Raw genomic sequence first — 23,281 nt, forward strand, 5'->3', positions numbered from 1 at the left:
AATGGTGTTTGTGATGGTCTTGTTTTAAACTAATTATACTAATGTCCCAAAATGGATGTGGTAATCATTTACGTATACATACAGTAGCAGATTAAGTTGAGCGGAGAGTTAGTTCACCACAATGTCCATGAAAGTACAATAGTGTTAATGAAAACTGTTCACAGTATCCACAGTAACAGTGACACTGTTTCTTACTGTTGAATTATTACAAATATAATTTTCAGTGCTGTCTGCAACATAAACAAAATTCCATTTCATCCACTGTATTGGAGTGGGGACGGATATTATGTCAAAACCTGGATGGATAAAACCAAAAATACTGGCATGGCTTCATACCACTAGACATACATACACTTGTAATTTGAATGAATAGGCTCTTTAATATTATTTGCCATCTGTTTTCATCTCCTCTTTCTGTTTTCGTGCATTGATACCTAATCGGCTGTGTTTCCAGACTCCATTTTGTTTGTGTCCTCCTCTGCTTAGTGTTGGAGTCATCCTGTAGCTCTGCAATGCATGTCACCACAGAGTGTGGCCCCATTTCCCCTCAACCGCAAAAAACCTAAGAAATGTGTGTCAGTGAAAAGCTGCAGACGCAGAATGATGCCCAACCCAGACAGATGCTCTGTCCTCTCCTTGAAGTGTGAAAACATTGAGTGACCTCAGCTGCGCACAGACACACAGACATACAAGTAGATGCATATGAGGTGCAGCCCTTTGCATGCATCCACTTACACTCCTTCATCAACAACAAACCATTCAGTTCCTTATTCTCATCTTTTCTCCCTTTCTCTTACAGTAGATGCTCTGCGTCGTTTTAAGACATATTCTGTATTATTTTGATTTCAGAATTGAAACTATATCAGATAGTGAGATACAGCCACTACTGCAGTGTTGACATTACATGTCCATGTTCCTGCTTGGTGTTTAGACAGCATCCAAGTGAGCGTTCAGTGCCTGTCACACCATATTGTGTGCTGTTTGCTGCTTATCTGACATTGCACTGTGAAGTCTCTTGCACCCAGTCCACCTCTGCTTCTGACTGTTCCTAACAATTAGGATGTTGAAGCTGAGGCTTTAGAGCCAGAGAGAGAAACATCATTAAAATACTTGCTGAGATCGTGCAGGAAAAAAAAAGTCCTGCATCACATTAGTCTCCATCTACTGTGAATTGTGACATGCTGAGCAAAATGAGAATCCTACCACGAGAAAACAAGTCAGCACAAAATTACCATTTACTGATGCTGGTCATGTTGCTGCAATGGCACACCCATATGAGGGCTTTGCTCCCATCTCTATGTGTCTTCAGGTCTCGCTCCTTTCTTTCATTTTCTCCCTGCCCCTTCCAGATTCAAATGATCTCTCCATCCCACATTTGTTATCACAATTATTTTCTGTCACAAGTTCACACAACTGTCTGACTGAGTTAAGCTGCCTTTTAATATATGGAAGAGCATCATTCATTTTAGAGCTGCAATGATTAAACGTATTAGTATTAGTGATATTTCGATCAATAAAGCCCAGCATCGGATGGTTCCAGTTTCTGTTTATCCGTCTCTGACATTACAATAAACTCATTCTCTTTGGACTCTTGGAACAAAACAAGACATCTGAAGACAGCAACTTGGGCTTTGGACAATAATGATGGACATTTTTCATTATTTCCTGATGTTTTAAAAACCAACTGAGAAAATAATCTATAGACTAATCGATAATGAAAATGGAAAATTGTTGGTTACATCCCCAAGCCAGTCTAATAACAATATCAACATAGATATAGATACAAAGGGGGGCCAGCGATGGGGTCTCTGCTGTGATTGAGTTGCCTTTTAACCATGAGCACCTGCTCCACAGTGACATCATCATCTTTAAAAGACAAGGACATTTGATGTGGTTGCCACTGACTCATTAACAAGATCGATTTTCCAGGCTTTTCACCCACCGTCAGTCTCCAGTAATGTACGCACACCCACACACAAACACACTCAGGCACACACACACACATATGAGTCATGCATTTAACCTAATGAAGGTCTCTCTGTTGTCTTCGTCAGATCCAAACCTGAAGATCACGCCATTTTTTAACTGAAGGCGGAGCTGATGCGTCAGTTTGCTCAGAGAGGATGATTTTAAGATTTGGCAGGATTTGAATTTATGAGGTCATCAGATGTAAAGTGGATGCTGCTGATAGATGGGAAACATTCAGTTGCATCATACTGATAGAAAACAAATCAGCATAGACTGCATAAATATGACTCATTTAATTATTGTTAAATGGAAAAACAAATCTATAGAAGCATCCACTGAGGAGAGTGACAGGCAAAAACATGGCAAGTGGTGGTTATGCACAGAATGAGCGAAAGGAAATACAGGAACACCACGAGAGAGATGGGATGATAGCAGGGGGGAGGCAGCGATGGAACGCTTAAGCTAAAATGAATCTGTATTTGATTTAAGCCTCTTACCCCATGATAACCATACCCATCACCACCCACCGCCCTCCCTCTGCCTTCTCTAACAGCCTTCAAAGAGTCGGAAAGCAAAAGTGGAACATCGACTGCTAAACGTACGAGATTCACTGGGAGAGGGATGGGTGGGTGGGGGAGAGTCAAAGGATGCTTCCTGGCAATTTTGTAGAAGTCATATTAAATTACATAAAATACTCACATTTGAGAAAGTGGAAACAGCACCTTTTTTTGTTGCTATTTTTGCTTAAAATTACTTCAATAATCAATTAATCATCTAAATAATTTGATTTAGTTTGTGGTGGTTACCTACTGACTAATAATTTTAACTCTATTAGAGTCCATTTAGGACTGACATTCAAAGGTTTTGTCAGATACCGTAGATTACATGTGACTTAGCTAAATCATTGTAAGTGTATTCTACATTCAAAATACAAGAGATAGACTGTCAGTATTTGATTTGTTGAAAGCAGAGCCTCTTCAAACTGGAACCCAGTAAACACAGCAAATTCAAAGCCGAACACCAAAAGAAAAAAAAAAAAAAAAAAAAAAAAAAAACTCCCACCAGCCTGCTTTAAGACTGCTGCGTCAGCAAATCTAGCAAAGACAGCACAAACAAATGCTTTCACATAATGCAATCAATGAATTCTAAAGTAAGGGTTGTCTATACTTTATGAGTCCCACGTTTCAATGTCAGCATTTCTGTTTTAGGTTTCAGTAAACCACAGCAGGGGTCATGTTGGCTGAAAAACCCTACAATACCTGCATGGAGTTCCTTCCATTTCTACATAAATAATTCTGTAAGTTGAAGACTTGATGGGAAAATGAAGTAAAACAGCACATAAATTTCTATTATGTTAATCCTGTTTATATGGAGCCATGTCACTTAATTTATGCTGGAAGAAATATATTCACATATTTTCTTATACAGAAGTGAAATGTCATATATATATATACATGTTGAATGTTTAGTGAACTGTGTTTTTTCTGTACAGTCATACAGTATATAGGCCTATCTCTTCAAGCTTCTATCTTCAGTGGAGAGAGAGAGAGAGCTCCCTCTGTGCAGGAGAAATTATAGTCCGTCATAAATTTCTGGTGCTCAGGGGAGAAAGATAGGCTCTCTTACGGATTATGTTGCCCATTGGAAACAGTGTTAAGGTTATGTAAGGCAGATTACTGTACCGCACCATCACAATGCTGGTGGTTCCATCCATGAATCACACACAGGAGAGACATGGAGAAAGAGACACACAAACACACTCACACAAACCGCAGAAAAACATGGATGTCAATGAACAAATGTATGCAATGTTGCAGAAAAATAAAACCTACAAATACACTTTTTATTTCCATATGCACCACAAACTAATATTTCATCAATTTGATTTAATGGTGTTTCACTGTCTAAAACTGATGATGCACATCTGTCCTAAAAATAAACACAAACTGCTTGTGTACTCTTGAAAACACACAAAATGAACTGAAACCATTTGGGTGAAACTGATCAGTCTCCACCCCATTCACATAATAGAGTGGTGCACTCTTGATTGATTATTCAGATATCTCCAGTGGTCTGTAACACTGGCTTTATTCACCACAGATCCATAGTTCACTGGAAAGATTTTAAGTACATTTGGAGTAGCCTAAGTGACAGAATATATAAGCAGGTCAAAAGTGTGCATAAAGAAAGACCGATACCCATTATTCCTCTGATACATTTAAGATTAGCTTACTCAGGCTGTTTGCCAGCACTGTAAATTCAAAATGTTGATGTAATGGCCAAAGCTTGGCTCTGTGCGCTGAACTAAGGTCACTGGTAGTCATGCAAAAAATCAGGTCTATTGATCTGATATGATCCGCTCATAAGATGAAGCTGCAGTATGTAACTAAATCCTGCATGAGTGCATGTTGTGGATATAAAATCCACTGGGAGATGGCTTGCTAATGTGATTGGACTCTGTAGGACATGGGACATGTGGAGGCAGACATAGGAACAATGAAATGCTGTTGCATTGTATGCATTAGTGCTGAGACCCTCCACTATCCATTTGCTCTCGTTTGTTCTTCCTACTACTCTGTGTGGGTGAGTTAAAGTTCCTAGTTGTAAAATAATATACAATAGCAAGATGGTTACAAAGAATTGCTTTTGTTGTCAAGTAGCCTATATAGGATTTGTTCTTATGTGGTAATAGAGAGGAAGGCCTGGCAACAGCAATGGTAGACATGAGAATATTGCATATGGAAATCATATCAAAGTAGAAATACAATGAATATGAATGAATATGAATCTGTCATATCTCTATGACATATTCCTAGACTATGCCTCCAGGAAAAAGCAGATCTGAATATTGCAGCATCCTCCAACACAATTTCAGCCAAACCACACCAGTGTTGCAATTTTCCACACCTTGCCAGGCCTAATTCTCATCCAAGAAACATTTAACTAAAATAACCCCATGTCCTCTCTTCTAACCCATAACAGCGACAACCTGAGAGGGAATACTGTAGCTCTAGCACTGATTCTACACAAGTTATTGATCTTTGGTAACTGCCAGTACAATAATCCCACTCACAATTGTGCTTGAGCAAGAAGAAAAAGCCAGCAGATTTGTCATATTGTGTGTCGCAGAGGTCACATTAGATGCGTTTGAACCAGCTTCAATATCAGTAGGACTTCCGTAAATCATTGTTCAGCAACATGCCCTTGCCTGGGTAGGACTCAACAGGGCGTGGGCCTCACACAGAGAATGCGCAAAGCGGGTGACTGACGCGACAGCTAAAGATCAATCATTTGTCATCTATTTTACCATTTACCTTCCTTCACACTCTGCAGACGAGAATATGACAGTTGTCTTACGAAAGCAGTTGTTTCCATCAAGCGCATCAGCTGCAAAACACAAACAAGCAGCACAGTTAAGCTGCAGCTCCTGGGCAATAGGCGCGCAGGGAGGCAGTAGCAGGCCTGGCAGGTTATTCAAAATATCTATTACTACCAGGCTCAGGATGTGCGCTTTACTGCAGTCATCAAAACAAAACTGATAGGTAGGTGCGTTTCTCGTCTTTGGTGTCCTTCTCTCCACCCATCAACCGTGCACATCGGGCCCCCATCACCCCCTCGACTGTCGCTCTCCATGTAAGCCCTTACCTGCAGCCAGGAGGAGAGAGGGAATGGAAAGTGGATAGGGAAAACATCTCAGCCCTGTCCGCCATCTTCTTCCACAAATGACTCAGAGCGACTGCAGAAAATCACTGAGGGAGCGCAGTCCATTCACAGTGGCAGGGCAGAAGACGGACGAAGCCGTGGACAGAGGTGTCTTTCTCTGCGGCCCCACAGATGCCCCCCTGGCCGCAAGCCTTCAATCAGACGAGCCTGCTCAGCACCATCAAATCTGCAGTCAACCATCCACACACGCAGGGTAGGAGTGGGGGGTGTCAAGGCAGAGAGGTTCTTCAGAGACAGCTCGCAACGCCGCGGAAATTAAAATACAATCCTGCGTTCTCCCTCGATACGTCCACGCCGAACTGAAGCGCGCAGTATGCGACCGCAGTCCGTGTTTGTGTTCGCCAAATGTCTGCTGCCGTGATGCTGCCTGTGACACACAACGGATGAGAGGCCAGCAGTGCGGAGACAGGCAGAGACAGAGGGGGAGGAGGAGGAAGAGGAGGAGGGGGGTGTTAAGCAGAGACGATATAACGTCAGTGCCGTTACCGTATGAGCAGGCTGCCCTGAGTGGATGCAAGCAGAGCTAAAGCCTGCAGGTTCGATAAGCAGCAAAACAGTGGCGTAGAAAAACAATGTCCGCTGAATGTTTACAGTGACATTTACAGCCAGAACAACCGTGATCTCCAAAGTCAGGTCCAGGAAGCACCAGATCCTCCCACAGGGGGAATCCAGGGGTTCCCCTGAAAAGACATGCGTTTCAATGTTATTCAAGTCCATGTTTACGTTACTTTGATGGATAATGTATGTGGATATTGTTTGGATTTTGTTGACTTGGACCCCATTAGTTTGAGGGGTCTTGAGCCTATAGGCTAAAGATAACAAAGCAGCCCCGAAAAAAAAGACATATTGAGGCAAAGAGACAAAAAAAAGAGCAGCGCTGACAGTAGAAAAGCACAGCAAACGAGCACATCAATAGGCCAACACTGAGCGCAAAGGTAGACAAAATGGAAAATACAATAGCAAAGAAATAGGAGCAAAAAAATAGCAAATGTTTTAGTTCCATTGTGCACAGGCGGTGTTTATTTAAACCAGTGGTGACTAGTGTGCAGTCTATATACTGTAAATAGAAGTATCACAAGAAGTTATACACAGCATATAGTTTCTAACCTTTTTCCTCCAGGAGACACCATGTCTTTCATACAAAGGTACATGAAAATGTGGCCGTATTTTGTATCGAGATTGGCGTTGCTTCCCTTTCTATTTACCTCACAGATGGTAAATGAATAATCACTTAGTGAATCACACTTCAGACTTCAGGAGGCATCACGCTGTACTGGGCAGGCGCAGTGTGGAGCTGTTCACTGCTTGTGGTGCTGAAACTGTGCACTTTGCTAAGCTATAGTTGAGCATTTGTGCCACAGGGGGGCGGTAAATGCTAACTTATACTCACTGGGTGAAGACCAAATAAGAAGATTTAGCCTATGTTTGATATAGATTATGTTTATATGTTAGACCTTGTTCATTCAGTAAATAACGAATTCACCAAGTTATTCAAGTAACAGTGCAGAAGTGTAGAGTAAAGCCCATTTGAACTAACTTGACATTTTAATTTTATCCTAGACTGCATGAATTGAAAATGTATAGACTAGCATTATAAGTAGGATGAGACTGATGGAGTAGGCTATGTTATACAATATAAATGTATGTATTCATCTTATGATGAAATCACAGTCCATTTTATCCCATGTTATTTTCTTCACATTCAGTGCACAGCTCAAGAGAAAAATAAGAAAAATGGTTCTTCTTAGTGGATGAAACAAGCTTTTAACACAATTTAATTTTTATTTCCATTAAATGGAAGGATTTACAGTTTACGAACTGGGCAGATGTGGTCCATATGTAACATTTATCATTACACAAAGGGCAATAACATGTTATACTTTCATCTTAGGGATTTTGTTTTCTCACACTTTCATCATGCTTTTGATGAGGCAAATTTTAATTACATTTATTGTAAGATGGAGTTTCTTTCCTTTTTAAACTGAACTATTAACAAGAAGGAAGAGAATAACAAATATAACCAATGAGAATGTTTATTTAGATGGTTAATGCCATGGCAGGGAAGTGAGTTAAGCAATCACTTTCTCGTTAATAGGGATGGGACCCAGGGTGACATCACCTTCCCATTCGAAAACTGAGAAAAAAAACAGAAGACATGTGTTCCAGTAACACTGCAGCTGTCTAACAACACAGGCAAGCATATAATAAGAAGTTAATTTATCATTATGGTAGCAGTAACACAACATCAACTCAATAAAACGCTATTAAATGTTGACTGTTCAATTTTCCTTATACAATATTAAATACTTATAGACAATTAACTTTTTAAATAACGTACTTTCAGTTTGGGACACATCGCGGCTCTTCCTTCCTGGAGTAGACAGAGAGGTTGATCCACCGCCACTGCCAAAGGAACCACTTCCACCAGATGTAATGCCAGATGATCCAAATCCACCAGACTCACAGGAGCCACAAGCTGCATCAGCACCGGCGGCCTCCTTCCACCTAGGGAAAAAAGGAGATGTAAGAGGTGAATATCATATCAATTCTTCAATCACACTTTGTCATTAACATATAGACCCACACTCGCAGACTCACCCACTTATGTAGGAACAAGCTCTATGTTCAGTATCGATGGGATAGGCAGTGGAAGTTGCTTTCAAGTGGCAAGTAATGTAGAGCTGTTTGAATAACAGAGTTTGAGTTATTGTTAGATGTAATTTTGCTGTATTTTACGTATAACAGAAAATATTACATAATTAACTCAGCCCTGGAGATACTGACCAGTCCACTGTCAGCACCCTGGAATCTAAAGGCCTCCAAATGGAACTGAAGCTTGTTCTCTGCAGTGCGAGCCATGAACTTTGAGGCAGAGCCTGTGATCCTAGCATCAACCAAACACCTGCATACGAAAAAACCCATTAGCGCATGGACAAAAATGTTTTGGTGTTTGAGATAATTGATTCTCACTCTACAGAACAACTTTAATTAACATGTTAAACCTCACCCATGGTTCTCAATGAAGGCATATCTGGGGTTGGAGTTCAACTCAGGTGCAAGAGTCGCTACACAGTTGTCCACGTAAACACGAAGGGGAATATGGAAGTACTGCTTGACTGTAGCCTCAACATTAATCAAGTCTCCCAGGAAATACTGGTAACTTGGCCTCTCATATTGCCAGTCATCTGTGCAACAAAAGAATTATATTTTAGTAATGCTGACGAATACATATTTTGAATCATAGTTCCATAAAAGTAGAAATGTGCAGATAAAATGTATTTTAAGTCACCAGTCATGAGTTTCAGGGTGAAGTATAAGAACTCCTCTGCCACCTTAACCGCAGAGAATGGGATCCATTGTGGGTCAAGAGGAAGGCTGCTCACGTTGTGCTTCCTAAATGTTTAAACATGTTTCCTTAAAATGTAGAAAACTTAAGTAATCCAGCATTTAATCCATAGTTACTGGATTTGATTAGGTCAAAGAGTACAGATTACATATTAATTTATGATAATTATGTTATTTTTCTTTATTTCTTTTCTCTATTTTGTTTGTTTTGTTGTTCATTGCAACTCCTCTTACTGATAATCTACATACCTTGGGTAGTGGCATTCAACGATGACAGCAGCTTTGGAAGTCCTCACCACATTAGAACCACCCACAGGTTGGGGATCATAGTTCAGAGTGAAGGTGTAGATGAGGGATTCTTCTGTCATCTAGCAAAGAAATGAAGATTAGTACAAACAAATATTAGCATACATGAACATATTCTCCCATATTTTTAATTAATACTGACTGAATTTTTAATTTTGCTTACTGTCAATATGCTGCCACAATCATGGAGCTCAGCTTCAAAAATCAATATTTGAGCACCGGTGTCCTCTGCGACAGCACCACAGGCTCCCAGGGTAAGATCTGCAGGGTTGATGAACTGGCCAATCCCAAACAGGTCTTTCTTGACTTCCACATGAGCATCTTTCTCTCTGCACATTACAGCAACAGTTGCAGCAGGAACGGGATGTCTCAGCTCGAAAGGCACATCTGGTTGGACCTCGGGCTTGGGATCTTCAGGGTACGTCCAGGTGAGTGGTTTCTCAAATGTCTGCTTTGACTGTTGGGGATCTTGAGGCACCTGTTTGGGCTCCTGTCTCACCGGTGCCGATGGTTTCTGGTATTTAGGGTTTGAGGGCTTGTGAAGAGCTCCTCCCCACTGAGCATCACATAAGCTGCCAAGCAAGGCCAGTGCCACAAGGCACACAGGAGTACACTTCATCACCATGGCTTCACAACAACGAGTGTCCTCTCGGGGCTGTAAGGAAATTAGAAATGTGCACCTACTTTTATAATACAGCGAGCCTGTTTAGTTCCATTATATTCCCGCCCCTTCAGTTGGCCACTCCCCATCAGACCAAAGGAGCCTAAACCTTAGTCAATGAAATGAGTGCAGCTCAAAAACCTCAAAACCTCAAAACCTTGGACAGCATGATGGGATAAGATTATTAAATATTTTAAGGTATACAATTTGACTGTGCTGAATGAATATAAGCAGTGGATAAAAGTTGTCTTTTAAACACAAAACAATACACGTGCCAACATTAATCAATATGAGTGTAATGTACCAAATTAAATAAATAAAACCATCATACTGGTAAATTGAAAGTTATTGTTAAATTTTTTTTAAACAAGTGAGAAAAGATGTATAAATAGTTGGCAACCATGTAATCAGAAAATAGTGGTCACAAAAAGTTATGTTGACCAGGGTTAGGTCCACCTGCCCTCAGCATGACATGTAAAACTCTTTGCCAAAGTACATTGTGTAGAGGGCTGCAAATCAATTTGGCTCCAGCTAGAATCAGCTGAGATGAACTATTAAATATATGAAACAGAGGCCAAGTGTTCAGTCAGTTCCTGTTACAGTAAGTCCAGGGAACCCGGAGGAAGTTGTTTTGAAGAGCAGAGCATGGAGAAAACCAAAGACTTTAATTGAGCATACTTTTCAATGTTTCAAAGCACTGACCAGTTTTGACCTGATGATGATACCGGTGTGTCAAACCAAAATGTCCACCTCTATAAAGGCCTTTAATATACATTTTCTTGCTACTCTGGCTGAAATAGGGGAAAAGAATGTTTTCTTTTCTTGACTCAGGTTTTAAGGATTCATTGTCACATTACTCTGCAATGAGTCCCAGTCTGTTAACAATCTTCAGTTATTCCCTCATAGTTTCATTTTTCAAACTATTGTATTTATTTTGTTTTTATTTACTCACTTTACTGATAGCTTTACTTTGATTCATATTAGTGCAATCTAATCCTCAAAATCCCAAGTGACCACTATTAATTGTTTGCCCTGTTACATAATTCTAGGGGGAAACCATTAAAATACATATATTTCCAGCAACATTCACAATACAGAGCAGTGACAATATTTAATGCCCATCTGCTATTTATTTTCTTTGCTTTTTCTTCTTTTTCACAAAATAATTTCAAATAGAAACTATTCCATCTCTCAATTCAGTTAACTTTAGGCTTTAGACAGAAAACTTCAGGTGAAGAAAATGTTCAATATGAGGCTTATTTGAAAAATAAAAAATCTGGTTAAAGCACCAAAAGAGGCGACTTTCTCCCATATTCAATCAGCTGACAATGACTTGTTTTTACAAACTGACTACATAACAGAATCTTGATGAAAACGTAGCATATGAAGCTGTCATTATTATCAAATTAAATATCAGAGATATCTCGATTTAAGATAAATGACCATTCAAAAAGTTAAATATATTTGTAGTTTAGTGCATAGTTCCAATATTAAACTAAATATATTTTTAAATTCCTAACAACATACATATATATATATATATATATATATATATACACTGTTGCTCATAAAGTTGGAATAAAATATTTTTTACCTCTTTCCATGAAATGATTTTGACAATGTGATTTATTTCATTTCACCTGGGTAATTGGGACACATAATGTAATCATTGCACCTGGTCAAAAGTGGTTACTGATGCATTTAAATAGGAATAAACGGAGGATTGTGTCTGAAAACAAAATTATTCCAACTTTATGGGCAACAGTGTATATATATGGATATCTAAAATCATGACATTATTCCCGAAAATATGATTCTACATACAGTATATAAGTAAAAACAAACAAAAGATATTTAGAATTAATAATAATAATATATATATTGTTACTCATCCAAATTTCTTTTAAAATTGAAAATATGAATCATCTATGTAATTTGTGTACCTTTATTTCTAAAAGGGCGTGAAACACTGCTGTGTCAGCTATGTCAGACCAACCTGAATTTCAAGACATTGACCTTTTTGTGTGCAGTGTTTTTTTCCAGCAAAGTTGTAGAATGTTGATGATCTCAAAAGGAATTTTAACACATAAAACAATTTTAGGACATATCTATTATGAAATATCTATTACAATTATCACTTGTCATAGTGATTGCTGATAGCTAGTCTTTTAAACATTACAATTCACTATGTTTCCACTATAGTCCAGGTGCTAATATCCTTTTTGTAGATCTCTGAAAAGTAAAACCGAAATGTTTCCTTTTCAATTTTGCCTATAATCATGACTCCAGCTTGACTAACATCTCAGTTTAAAAACTCCAAACATACAAAAGACAAGGTTTAACTTTAATTTAATGAATTATCTTTCATTAAAATCATGACTAGTCAAATAGTCACTATAACAATAATTTCAATCTGTTACATCTATTGTCACAATGAAGACATTTGCAAATCAAAAATAAACTGATATATTTCAGAAGATATTTTAAACTACTGTTTAGACTAGCCATAAATAAGCTCCCAGTATGTGTGACTACTTAATACTGAAAGGGTCTGTCATATACTATTTGATGTGCATGCTCTAACCACTTTACTCACGCTTATATCTAGATCTGAGTATTACTCCAAGTGATTCTGGATGTTTGTCAATTGAATTTGTTTTATTTTACAAGGAGGAGGTTAGGTTTAATCATGTTCTTCATGATATTAAACCATGACAACTACACTTAAAGATAAGAGGAGGTATTTGTTTTGTCCAGCTATGCTGCACAAATAATGTGAGCCGCACATTGTAGGTCATATGGCTCAATAACAACCAGTGGGCTCTCTGTAGCAAGCGTGGTGTAGATACCAATTAATAATTATTCATGAGTATCTAATATTATGTTTTCTATCATGTATACAGGTAGTATCTACTAATGGAATACCTCAGTGAAACTGCTATATTTTTGGTTCAGAGTTTACTTTTTTTGGCATTATCTTCAATCTCCTCATTGCTCCACCACAGACCAACCAGTAACTGGAACATTTGATTGACAGTTGTGGGCAGCCAATAGGATATGAGAGATCAACAAGTCAGCATCACCCATATCTTATAAAAGTCAGCAAATTTTCACATTTTTCACAGCATCTGGTGTTCTTCACGAATCACTCTGTGCTGTGAGGCCATGACAATGAAGTCGATTTGTGGTTGTCTTCTGGCAGTGGCCCTACTTGGCTGTCTGGCTGAAGCTCAATACTCTAAGAAGCCTCAGCAGCCCCAACTGCCCAATATTCCGAAATACCGGCCACCACAGCAGCGTCAGAGGCCACATACTCCGTCCAAAAAGGTTGTGGATCCAATGCCTCAGCAACCTGGGCTGCCACAGGTGCCAAAGCAGCCTACACCAGTATTTCACACTTGTGAAGTGGAGGAGATCTACAAGATACAATGTGGGGCTCCTAGCATCTCTGCTTCAGAGTGTGATGCTATAAACTGCTGCTTTGATGGACGCATGTGCTATTATGGCAAATCTGGTGAGTATTTCTCTAATCCTCACAGAACTTTAAGGACACACTATTCTGACACTTATAGTGAACTTAAATTTGTCCAAAGAGCATAGCATCAGCAATGCACTTTGCCTACTAACTTGTTGTTCTCAGTGACTCTTCAGTGCACCAAGGATGCCCAGTTCATTGTGGTGGTGGCTAGAGACGCCACCCTACCCAACATCGACTTGGAAACCATTAGTTTCATGGAAAATGATCAAAGCTGCAATCCTGTTGGTACCACTTCAGCTTTTGCCATCTACCAGTTCCCTGTCACTGCCTGCGGCACTGTTATGATGGTAAGATTTGTGACTGTTTTGACTCTTCAATTTGATTTTAATCTATTTTTGTCAGGTAGTAATAAAGATTGAACTACTGCCAACTTACTATAGGAGGGGCCTGGTGTTATAATCTATGAGAACAGGATGTCCTCCGCATATGAAGTCGCTATTGGACCCTTCGGAGGAATTACCAGGGACAGCAGCTATGAGTATGTTTTTCTTTCTGTAACACTGAGCGGTCACAACATAAATGATTACTACATGTAGGCTAAGGCTTACAGTAGGCTACTCAAATAATTCAGTGGTATGAAGAAGATACACTGAACTCACCTTGAATTTTCTGCAATGGCTTAGGGTTAGTCCATTGTGAAATGTTTTAAACCAATCCTCATGCAATGATTTTCTGACAAACACCTTATTTCTTGTCTTAGGCTAATTATCCAGTGTAAATATGTTGGCACCTCGGTTGAGGCTCTGGTCGTTGAGGTTGGCCTGGTTCCCCCACCGCCCCCAGTTGCTGCTCCTGGACCACTGCGTGTGGAGCTCAGGCTGGCCAATGGACAGTGTGCTGCCAAGGGCTGTGTGGAAGGTTAGTTTGGGGGAGATATTTTGTGCAGTTATCCTCATTTGACTGTGTCACCGACCACTCTTTCCATTTCATCAGAGATGGTGGCCTACAGCTCCTTTTTCAGGGAGACTGACTACCCTGTCACAAAGGTGCTCAGGGATCCTGTGTACGTTGAGGTCCGAATGCTAGAGAGGACTGATCCCAACCTTGTCTTGACTCTTGGAAGATGTTGGGCAACTTGTGACCCCTACCCTCACAGTCTTCCTCAATGGGACTTGCTGATTGAGGGGTAAGTGTTGGGCTGATATGGACATAGGCATTGATTATACATTTTGATGGTATACTCAGGCCCTCTTCCACCCTCTCTCCTCCTGTCATAGCTGCCCCTATCGTGATGACCGTTACCTGACCAGCCTAGTCCCAATGGATGCCTCATCAGGACTCATGTACCCGACCCACCACAGGCGTTTTATTTTCAAGATGTTCACTTTTGTAGCTACTGCAGCTGTCAATCCTGCCAATCCTGCCAAGGGAGGGGCTGCAGATCCAGAGATTATGGTTCCTGTCAGGGAAAAGGTATAGGTTCCAGTTTCTTTTAAACTCATTCTTAATATCACCTTATCTACATATTTGCAAACAATACACATTTTTTCCTCCAGATATATATCCACTGTGATGCAGCTGTGTGCCAACCCTCTCTTGGAAATAGCTGTGAACCTAGATGCTTCAGAAAGAGTGAGTAACACTATATTCACTTTGATGATATATACACCACCAGCAGCCGATGGTATTTGTATGAAGGCTGTTTCACATGTATATATTTTTGTCCTGCAAAAAAACAGAAAAACTCATAGCAGAACATATTTCCAAAAAAGAGTATATTTGATATGGTATCATATTGTGTCTTACATAACCTCAAGTCTGACAGAAACTGAACATTGCCATGTTTTGTACACAGGGAGAGACATTGCTGCTTCTGTCCAGAGAGGCTACAGACCTGAGACCACTGTGGTTAGCAGTGATGAGATTATCATCACTGACCTACATACTCAGTGACAACATTCAGACAAAACTTCATGCCATGGAATCTCTGCTGCCCATGGTTTCAAATAAATCTTCTCAAGTTGTTGAATGTGTTGTCTGATTTCATAAAATGTCATTAAGATACCCTACATTATTTGCATTGCGATCTCATTGCTTAAAAGCTAATACTAATCCTGCAGTAATTACGTGACTATGTCTCAACATTAATGTATTTATCTCCAGAAGATCAGATCAGATACAGTTATTTGTTTTCACAGTAATAGGAGGAAATAAAGAGACAATTTAGTGGCTGCCCAAAAGTTGTCCATTAAATCCCTTGAAGACCCCAGCCACTTCTAACCACAAGTTAACAAACAACAAAAACAAATAAAAGCTGCGAACTACACTAACCATTCTGATATGTCTGCTAGTCGCAAATTTTGGTGCACAACAGACTCCTCATCTGAGTCTGGGTCTGACTGAGGCTCAAACATGTGACTGAATCTCTCTGATGTTGCTCCACTAACCATCTTGATACTGTAATTGTAATTTCAACTTCTTTGTAAGATATCCAACCTCCCACCTTCTCACCAAGATATCGGACTTTTAATTGTATTAGTAAATTGAATTCCTCTGCATTTCAACTACCTGAGACACCCAACCTCTCACTTTCCCATCAATATTCAAACCCTTTTGTATTTCAAATTGTGTTGGCTAGACCTCTTAACTTCACACTTCAAGGGGGTCGGTGCCAATACCTGCGAGAGACAAAAGGTAAGACGCCGACCCCACAACAGACAAAGGATGTGAAACACACAACAGGGGTGGGCCTTTCCCTCAGGTATAAATGTTCAAGTTTCCCCATGCTCGGGGTCTTTCTTCATTTTGAACCGCTCGCACGTTGATTGACCTTTTCTTTGCAAAGAAAATAAAACCTTGTCGGCCGACGGAAGTCTCTATTTCATTCTTCACCAAGAGCAGAAAAATTTCCACGACAATACAAACTACTCTCTTACCAGTCAACCTACCACAAGCAGCGGTGGTGGGCAGGGCACAAGGCCTGGTGTAGATGTGCTTACAGCCCCAGTTTTTCATTTGATCACTTTTTTATATGGGAAAACCATGTTGAACAAAATATTAATCATAGCAGAGTATTTTCACATACTTTAAAACATGTCTGGAGGGGAACGTTAATACATTTAAGCCACTAAATAAACAAATAAACTGGCTTAGCCCAAGTTACCCACATTTGAGCAATTTGTGATCGATTTCAATATAGTTTTTATAATTTATATCCAACTGAATTCTGTGTGTTTTACCTTGAGTTTGCATTTGTTTCCAACTTATGAATGTCCATAAAGAATAAATGAGCTAGAACTTGAATGTCAAACATAAAGCATACTACAGGTTACTATACAATACAGTGTAAAAATCAACTTGCTTCAGAGTTACTTAAAATCCATCACAATGATATTAGTGCATAATACAATCCAACAGCACCACAAACTGCATCTTGCAAAATGATCATACAGTTCAATCAACATCTCTCTTAAAACAATTTCAACATAAACCATCATGAAGGAATGATTTTATTGCAGGACTGTTGTATTTGACTGCATTAGTTTTAGCTAGGTCAGGTACGCCTAATACACAGCCAACTGAGTGCAAATTCACGCCTGTCATAGCCCAAAACAAACACTTCATTTCCCAGAAACCTTCAGCGTACGAGAAGTTGACGTATAAAGTTACACCCCTAAAACGACCAATGGGATTGGCAGGTGAACGTATACTCGCATCGTGATTGGACGTTGAATACGCCAGTTCGACTCAGTCCAAATCATCGGGCGCTGCGCGTGCGAGGAGGTGTTTTCTGAATATATAATACTTTAATGGTTTCTATTAATCGCCTCCCATGCCATTCAGACCGTCCAGTTATGTTCGGCTCTTCCGGTTAAGTGGCTTTAACGGTGAACTGCGATTGTCAGCGAGTTCGTTCAGCCGTCACAGACCGACATTTCACACCGGTCTTCCTGTACTCTTCGCCCGGAAACTAACGATGCAGTCGAGTCGAAATGTAACCAGCAGCAGCGGGTGCGACAAGGAGGGCTTGGACGGAGCAGGCAAGCCAGGGCCAGTGCTTTCCAGCAACATTCCTACTGTCACAACAGAAGACACGGATCCTCCGACGGAGAAGAAACGAGTGGAAAGCACGCTTGTCGTTAACGAGAGAAACCTGAGGACCCCGAGTCCACTGTGTGGGGCCAACTGTGATGACGACTCGGAGGCAGAGTCTTTCCGGGATGGAAGAACCGAGGAAGTCGACCGGGACACCAGGGGCAGAGGGTTTACTTGGTGCCGAGACTTTTTGTCAGGGTCGTGGAAGACTATCCAAGAGGATGATTTTCAAATCAGCATCGTCAGGTAAAAAATGACGGTAAAAAAAAGAAAGAAATTAAATAAAAAAAAACACAAAAATACCCTTGTAATGATGAAAGAGTGATATTAAGTTAGTCATTGTGGGGACCACTATTGCTTTGAGGACTCTATAACGGCCATCATTCACTTCCTATGACAGCGGTTCCCATACCTTACGATTTGTGTCATATTTTGTGTGAGATCCATGTTCTATCCCTGTAACACCATGGGATTGCCATTGCTCTGCCTTTCTTTAAGGAGCCCTCAATTTAACCATACAAGTGTGTGTGTGTAAAAGCATTCAAAGCAAACTGTCCAGCTGTTTTGTGACAAATTTTTATGACAGGATCCTGTGAGGTCATGTTATCTTTCCTTTGGTGTGATAACGCTTGCTGTTTTTTGTTTTGCAGTGGTGGACTGAGTAATCTGCTGTATCTATGTAGTTTGCCCGAGCATGTGCAGTCTGAGGGAGATGAACCTCGCCAGGTGCTCCTCAGAGTCTATGGTGCCATCTTACAGGTTGGTCTGCAGAGATGGGGTCCTCAAGAAACTATTGTTCCGTGAATATGTGTGGCTGCCCATATTTAATTATCATGGGAAGAATATTATAGTCTGATGAAAAAATATGTCATCACTGTTGTCAAACTACTGTAGCAGTCATTGTTCTTGTGGGACAGAAACCAAAAGCACTGACATATCATGATGCATTCTCTTTCTGTGTGTCTCTGTCACAGGGAGTGGACTCTCTGGTGTTAGAGAGCGTGATGTTTGCCATCCTGGCAGAACGAACTCTGGGCCCAAAACTTTACGGCATCTTCCCCGAGGGACGCTTAGAACAATACCTTCCAGTATGATGCATACCTAAGTCTACACACACACAAACACACACACACACACTGTCTCCCTTGTTTCACACTGCTGTCATCTTCAGCCAAAGTGGAAACAAAGTGACACATGACCTTGACTTTCATTAGATAAGAATAATTATTATTTATTGTGTAAAGCATTCAATAATCAGTGTCAAATTATAATGTGTAGGTTCTATGGAAAATATTTTTTGTGCTTTTATTACAAATAAAAATGCCTTTCAGAGATGCAGTCATATTGAAGAGTGCTCTTTAGTTGCTTATGTAATGCCATCAAATTTGTGGAGTTTTAAAGATTCTTTCTGTAGTTACCTGACCTAAGTGCCTAATAATGAGGAGGCATTTGCAGAATCTGTCATTGCTGTGTGTCTCTGTTTTCCCAGAATACTCGCATGCGCACAGATCAACTTTCACATCCTGCCATCTCAGCTGAGATTGCCACCAAGTTGGCACGTTTCCATAACATGCTCATGCCCTTTAACAAAGAGCCTAAGTGGCTGTTTGGGACCATTGACAGGTATGGACACCATGGTCTCCCCTTTCTACTACTAGAACCGTCTGTTTTTTAATAATTCTGTGTACTTTCTGTTTTTTCCCTTTAGATACATGGATCAAGTGATGAAGCTTAATTTTGTACGGGAGGCACATTTAAAGAAGTACAAGAAGCTGATGAAGTTGGACCTGCCTGCTGAGCTGGAGAGCCTCCGGTGAGTTGGGGCACAGGCCTCAGAAGGCCAAATACTGTATTGCATGGACTGCCTTTATGTTTGGTATATATAAAGCCGTAAAGTTGTGATAGGTAGGGTTTACGAAAGAAGTAGGATGAAACCTCTAGTATGTTCTCTACACTCCTTTCAGTACCACTCAGTGTCAGTTAGAGACAAAGCAAAGTCCTCTCGCCTCAAAGTTTTCCAGTCAGAAGGATGATGCAATCACTATTGCTTAAGCCAAGTGCCAACTAGATGTAGTTTCGTCAGAGCCAGTTCATATTACCTACTGTAATCAATATTTAGACAGAGTGAGAGTTTAGTCTGTTCATCTTCTCATGTTATAGGTCCACCAACAAAAACCTCAATGGTTGAATAACAATTAGCATATGAGAGGCCAATTAAATGGTTAAATGAGGGTTTTCAGACCCTCTTGTCTGCCAGTGAGGCTCCACAGTAACCCTGTCAACATGTGGTTTCTAAAAGAAATTGGCTATTCTATCACCTAGTGTGTGCACTGTCGTATTCATTTTTATTTATCCAACATGTTAGGGGTTCACAATAAAACTTAAAGGCTTGTTCTGTTGATCTGTGGTCTACATTTACATTAATTTTGCTGAATTCAAACAATATGTCAGTTTACAGCATTAAACTAGGGACGTAGACAGCTTGATTTCTATTTTTAAATAGTCTTCCATGTTAAGTTAGATTAATGGTACAACTGGGTTTGCAACAATAAAATGTAGACAAACTGGTGACAAAAATGTACCGATATTTAGACAAGTACACAATGTCCACACCACCAGATTGGACAAGACTACAAATAAAATGTATGTGCTAACAGTAACAGTAAAATGAGGTAATTTAGATTAATGTGAAAAGATTGTATGTTACATAAATAAGGCTGTAAGGGTTGTATTTGATTTGTTAGAGACAAAAATGTAATCTCAGGGACAGGACAAGCTGTCTTTCTGTTTGCAGTCCAAATGCTGACCTTTGTTCCAGTGCCTCCACGACTTCACTGCTGAGTCGTGCTGACAATCTGACCTCGGCAACCAATAGAGAATCAGCCCAGTGTTGTCTGTGTTTATCTGCGAACACACTTTTTATGTTGTGGACATGTACCAGTCTCACACTGAAGCAAACATAAGATGCAGATACCACTGCACGGATATCCAATGCTATCTGCTGCCATCATCTGATTTCTTCCAACTTACCTGAGTTGATAACACATCTTTTATTTAGATATAAGACCTAAAGGTACTTTGTTCATGGGTTCACTCTATGCACGTCAGACCATCAGAGTGACATTTTGGGTTTGCTTTTTTTCTTTCCCCTTTCAGGCTTTATCACTCTAGTGTACTCAGTTATATTCTCCCAAATTTCAAGAGAGTTGAACACCACTCTTTCCACTTGTTGAATGAGCAGTTCTCGAGCTTTCCTATTCATACACACTAAGAAACATATTGGACAGACATAGCTGCTTTGAATGGCTTAGTATATATTACCTATGAATCCTATGTATATACCTGATATCCAGAGCAGATAATTAACCCATTTATACCGGATGCTGCGCAGCGCAACATTGAGTCTCCTGCTGGCTGCTGCGTAGCGCAGCATTGTTGATTCCTCATCATTTTCATGACGCATGCAGCATATAAATATGTAAAATATGTATAAATATATCATGAAAATGACAAGGAATCAACAATGCTGCACTACGCAGCAGCTGGCGGGAGGGGCAATGTTGCGCTGCGTAGCATCCGGTATGAATGGGTTAAACTAAGTTACATATTAGTTACATGAGGTACAGATGAATGTTTATCTCATGTTTTGTATGTATTGCATGTATGCTGTGTAAGAGAGCAAGGGTGGAACTGAAGGGAGTATTATTCAAAGCAGCCGAGTTTTCTAGCATTAAAACAGTGAGTGTTGTCGATAACATGAAATGTCTGTGTTTTATAGCCTCAGTGTAGTTTCTGTGGTCTAGGACACCTTCACCAACTTACTTTATTCTCAATTGAATATCTTTTCTTTGGACTTAATTTCTCATAATAATGTTTGAGTAACACTTTTGCATATGGAACACTGACAGTCTTTCTCTTCTGTCTTTTTCTTTCATAATGCACTCTGTTCATCTGGCTCTTATCTCCACAACAGTGCATTGCTAGCAGCGACTCCATCGCCAGTGGTGTTTTGCCACAATGACGTCCAGGAAGGTAAAAACTTCTCACATGCTGTCACACCTCTAATTTTGTCTGATTGATCCCGTCACCTGTCCTGTCTGGTTGTACTGATACATTTCATAGGAGAGTACTAGTATATTGCATAAGTCAAAGGACGGCTGTGGTGTATTAATAGGGACAGATCATATTTATAGGCATCATCATATGGGTGAAAATGAGCCACTGAAGATGAAGTGACAGTCACAGATTTAGGTTTCGAATGAATGGGATTGTCTCACAGAACAGGAAACCACCAAAGCTGAACTTACACTACATGGCACAAAAGTATGCGGACACCTGAACATTATACTTAAAGTTGCTTATTATGCCTCTGTGCCAGCAACAGCCATGATCGGACAGATGGATGTTTTTGCGTTGTTCGTCCGTCTCAAATTTGGCACAAACGTTCACTTTGACTCAAAGATGAACTGATTAAATTTTGGTGGTCAAGGTCACTGTGACCTCACAAAACACGTGAGAGAATCCCCTAAAAAATTTGGCATAAATGTCCATTTGGACTCAAGGATAAACTAATTTGATTTTGGTGGTCAAAGTTCAAGGTCATTATGACCACACAAAACATATTTTTGGCCATAACCCAATTCACGCGCTAATTAACTGCAACTGAGCTGGTTGGTGGAGGGAAACAACCACAAGACGGTAATCATGTGAATTATTATTCAGTTTTAACAACATCCACTTCTGGGATCTTTTCCCCCAAGATTTTGGAACCTATCTGCAGAGGTTTGCTCCATCTAGCCACAAGTGCATTAGCAATGTTTCGTACTGGATGGCCAAGCCTTGCTTGCAGGCTTTGTTTCTGTTCATCCCAGTGGTGTTAGATTAGGTAAGAACTTGGCAGACCAGCCAGTATGTGTGGTGACCAGTCTGACGAGTTTGGATAATTGTCAGTATAACAGAAATACCACTTTTCCATTTTGTTAAGCTAAAACATCCTCTGTGTTGAACCTGGCAGCAGCTGATACAATTAAATAGCATGACTCATCAGTGTGGGTGATGGTGGTTTTCTCACTTCTTGTTTTTCCTCTGCAGGTAACATTCTTATGCTGGAAGAAAGGGACCACTCCCCAGTAGAAAAACTCATGCTGATAGACTTTGAATACAGCAGTTACAATTACAGGTAATGTGTGAACATTTGGTGTAAAGGGATTGGTTACGTTTTTAGCAAATCATATGAGTCATACTTCAGCAGTAGTGATGCATTATGATTAGAAATGAATGGTTTTGGGCTCCAGTTTGAGATTGCACCTTGGTTTATTAATAAAAAAAAACATTCTATATTTTATTTGTGTAGGGGTTTTGACTTTGGGAACCATTTCTGTGAGTGGATGTATGATTACACCTACAACCAGTGGCCTTTCTACAAAGCCACACCGGAGAACTACCCCACCAGAGAGCAGCAGGTCAGTTTAAAGATTTTGCAGCCCGGTAAATCTCCAAGTCTGGGTGTCCACAGGAGGATTTATAGTTGCTAAACACTTATAAACCCTTATATCTGTTAGCAACTACTGTACATGACAGTGTCTTATAAACCATCTATTAAATCTTTCTATACTACTAAATAGGAAGACTTAAAATTAAGTGTTACTAATAGCTTTTGATAAAAGGCAAGCCTGCAAGCAGTGTTTCCTCTAGGATTTTTTTCA

The 23,281-nt window shown here is 40.0% G+C and overlaps 4 protein-coding genes across 6 annotated transcripts in view; 2 read left to right on the forward strand and 2 right to left on the reverse strand.

The window, feature by feature from the left end:
- The window catches only part of mapk8ip2 (mitogen-activated protein kinase 8 interacting protein 2), a 28,619-nt gene extending 22,525 nt beyond the window's left edge, over positions 1 to 6,094 (reverse strand). For all 3 annotated transcript variants that reach the window (XM_023428311.2, XM_023428310.2, XM_023428309.2), the window contains exon 1: positions 5,614 to 6,094. In XM_023428311.2, coding sequence (XP_023284079.1) covers positions 5,614 to 5,678 — 65 coding nt within the window. In that variant the 5' untranslated portion in view covers positions 5,679 to 6,094. The remainder of the gene's footprint in view (positions 1 to 5,613) is intronic.
- A 1,614-nt stretch (positions 6,095 to 7,708) lies between these two features.
- LOC147817866 (zona pellucida sperm-binding protein 3-like) lies at positions 7,709 to 10,011 on the reverse strand. The gene is made up of 8 exons (XM_087179846.1): positions 9,506 to 10,011; positions 9,286 to 9,404; positions 8,981 to 9,084; positions 8,699 to 8,876; positions 8,476 to 8,593; positions 8,290 to 8,372; positions 8,030 to 8,196; positions 7,709 to 7,825 (listed from the first exon to the last, which is right to left on the reverse strand). The coding sequence occupies exons 1-8, from the start codon at positions 9,965 to 9,967 to the stop codon at positions 7,761 to 7,763; spliced, it is 1,296 nt and encodes a 431-aa protein (XP_087035972.1). The 5' UTR covers positions 9,968 to 10,011; the 3' UTR covers positions 7,709 to 7,760.
- A 3,102-nt stretch (positions 10,012 to 13,113) lies between these two features.
- Positions 13,114 to 15,510, forward strand: LOC111671241 (zona pellucida sperm-binding protein 4-like). The gene is made up of 8 exons (XM_023428314.2): positions 13,114 to 13,517; positions 13,644 to 13,828; positions 13,922 to 14,019; positions 14,242 to 14,399; positions 14,475 to 14,667; positions 14,759 to 14,954; positions 15,038 to 15,113; positions 15,337 to 15,510. Exons 1-8 carry the CDS (start codon positions 13,169 to 13,171, stop codon positions 15,432 to 15,434), a joined length of 1,353 nt encoding a protein of 450 aa, XP_023284082.2. The 5' UTR covers positions 13,114 to 13,168; the 3' UTR covers positions 15,435 to 15,510.
- A 1,740-nt stretch (positions 15,511 to 17,250) lies between these two features.
- Positions 17,251 to 23,281, forward strand: part of chkb (choline kinase beta) — a 9,616-nt gene continuing 3,585 nt past the window's right edge. Inside the window, exons 1-8 of the mRNA XM_023428313.2 lie at positions 17,251 to 17,822; positions 18,227 to 18,335; positions 18,551 to 18,664; positions 19,066 to 19,199; positions 19,285 to 19,389; positions 21,550 to 21,608; positions 22,668 to 22,755; positions 22,930 to 23,038. Coding sequence (XP_023284081.1) covers positions 17,314 to 17,822; positions 18,227 to 18,335; positions 18,551 to 18,664; positions 19,066 to 19,199; positions 19,285 to 19,389; positions 21,550 to 21,608; positions 22,668 to 22,755; positions 22,930 to 23,038 — 1,227 coding nt within the window. The 5' untranslated portion in view covers positions 17,251 to 17,313. The remainder of the gene's footprint in view (positions 17,823 to 18,226; positions 18,336 to 18,550; positions 18,665 to 19,065; positions 19,200 to 19,284; positions 19,390 to 21,549; positions 21,609 to 22,667; positions 22,756 to 22,929; positions 23,039 to 23,281) is intronic.

This window comes from Seriola lalandi, unplaced genomic scaffold (assembly GCF_002814215.2).
Source record: "Seriola lalandi dorsalis isolate HSWRI2012SDOR001 ecotype SW California unplaced genomic scaffold, Sedor1 jcf7180002054873, whole genome shotgun sequence".
Classification (NCBI taxonomy): Eukaryota; Metazoa; Chordata; class Actinopteri; order Carangiformes; family Carangidae; genus Seriola; species Seriola lalandi.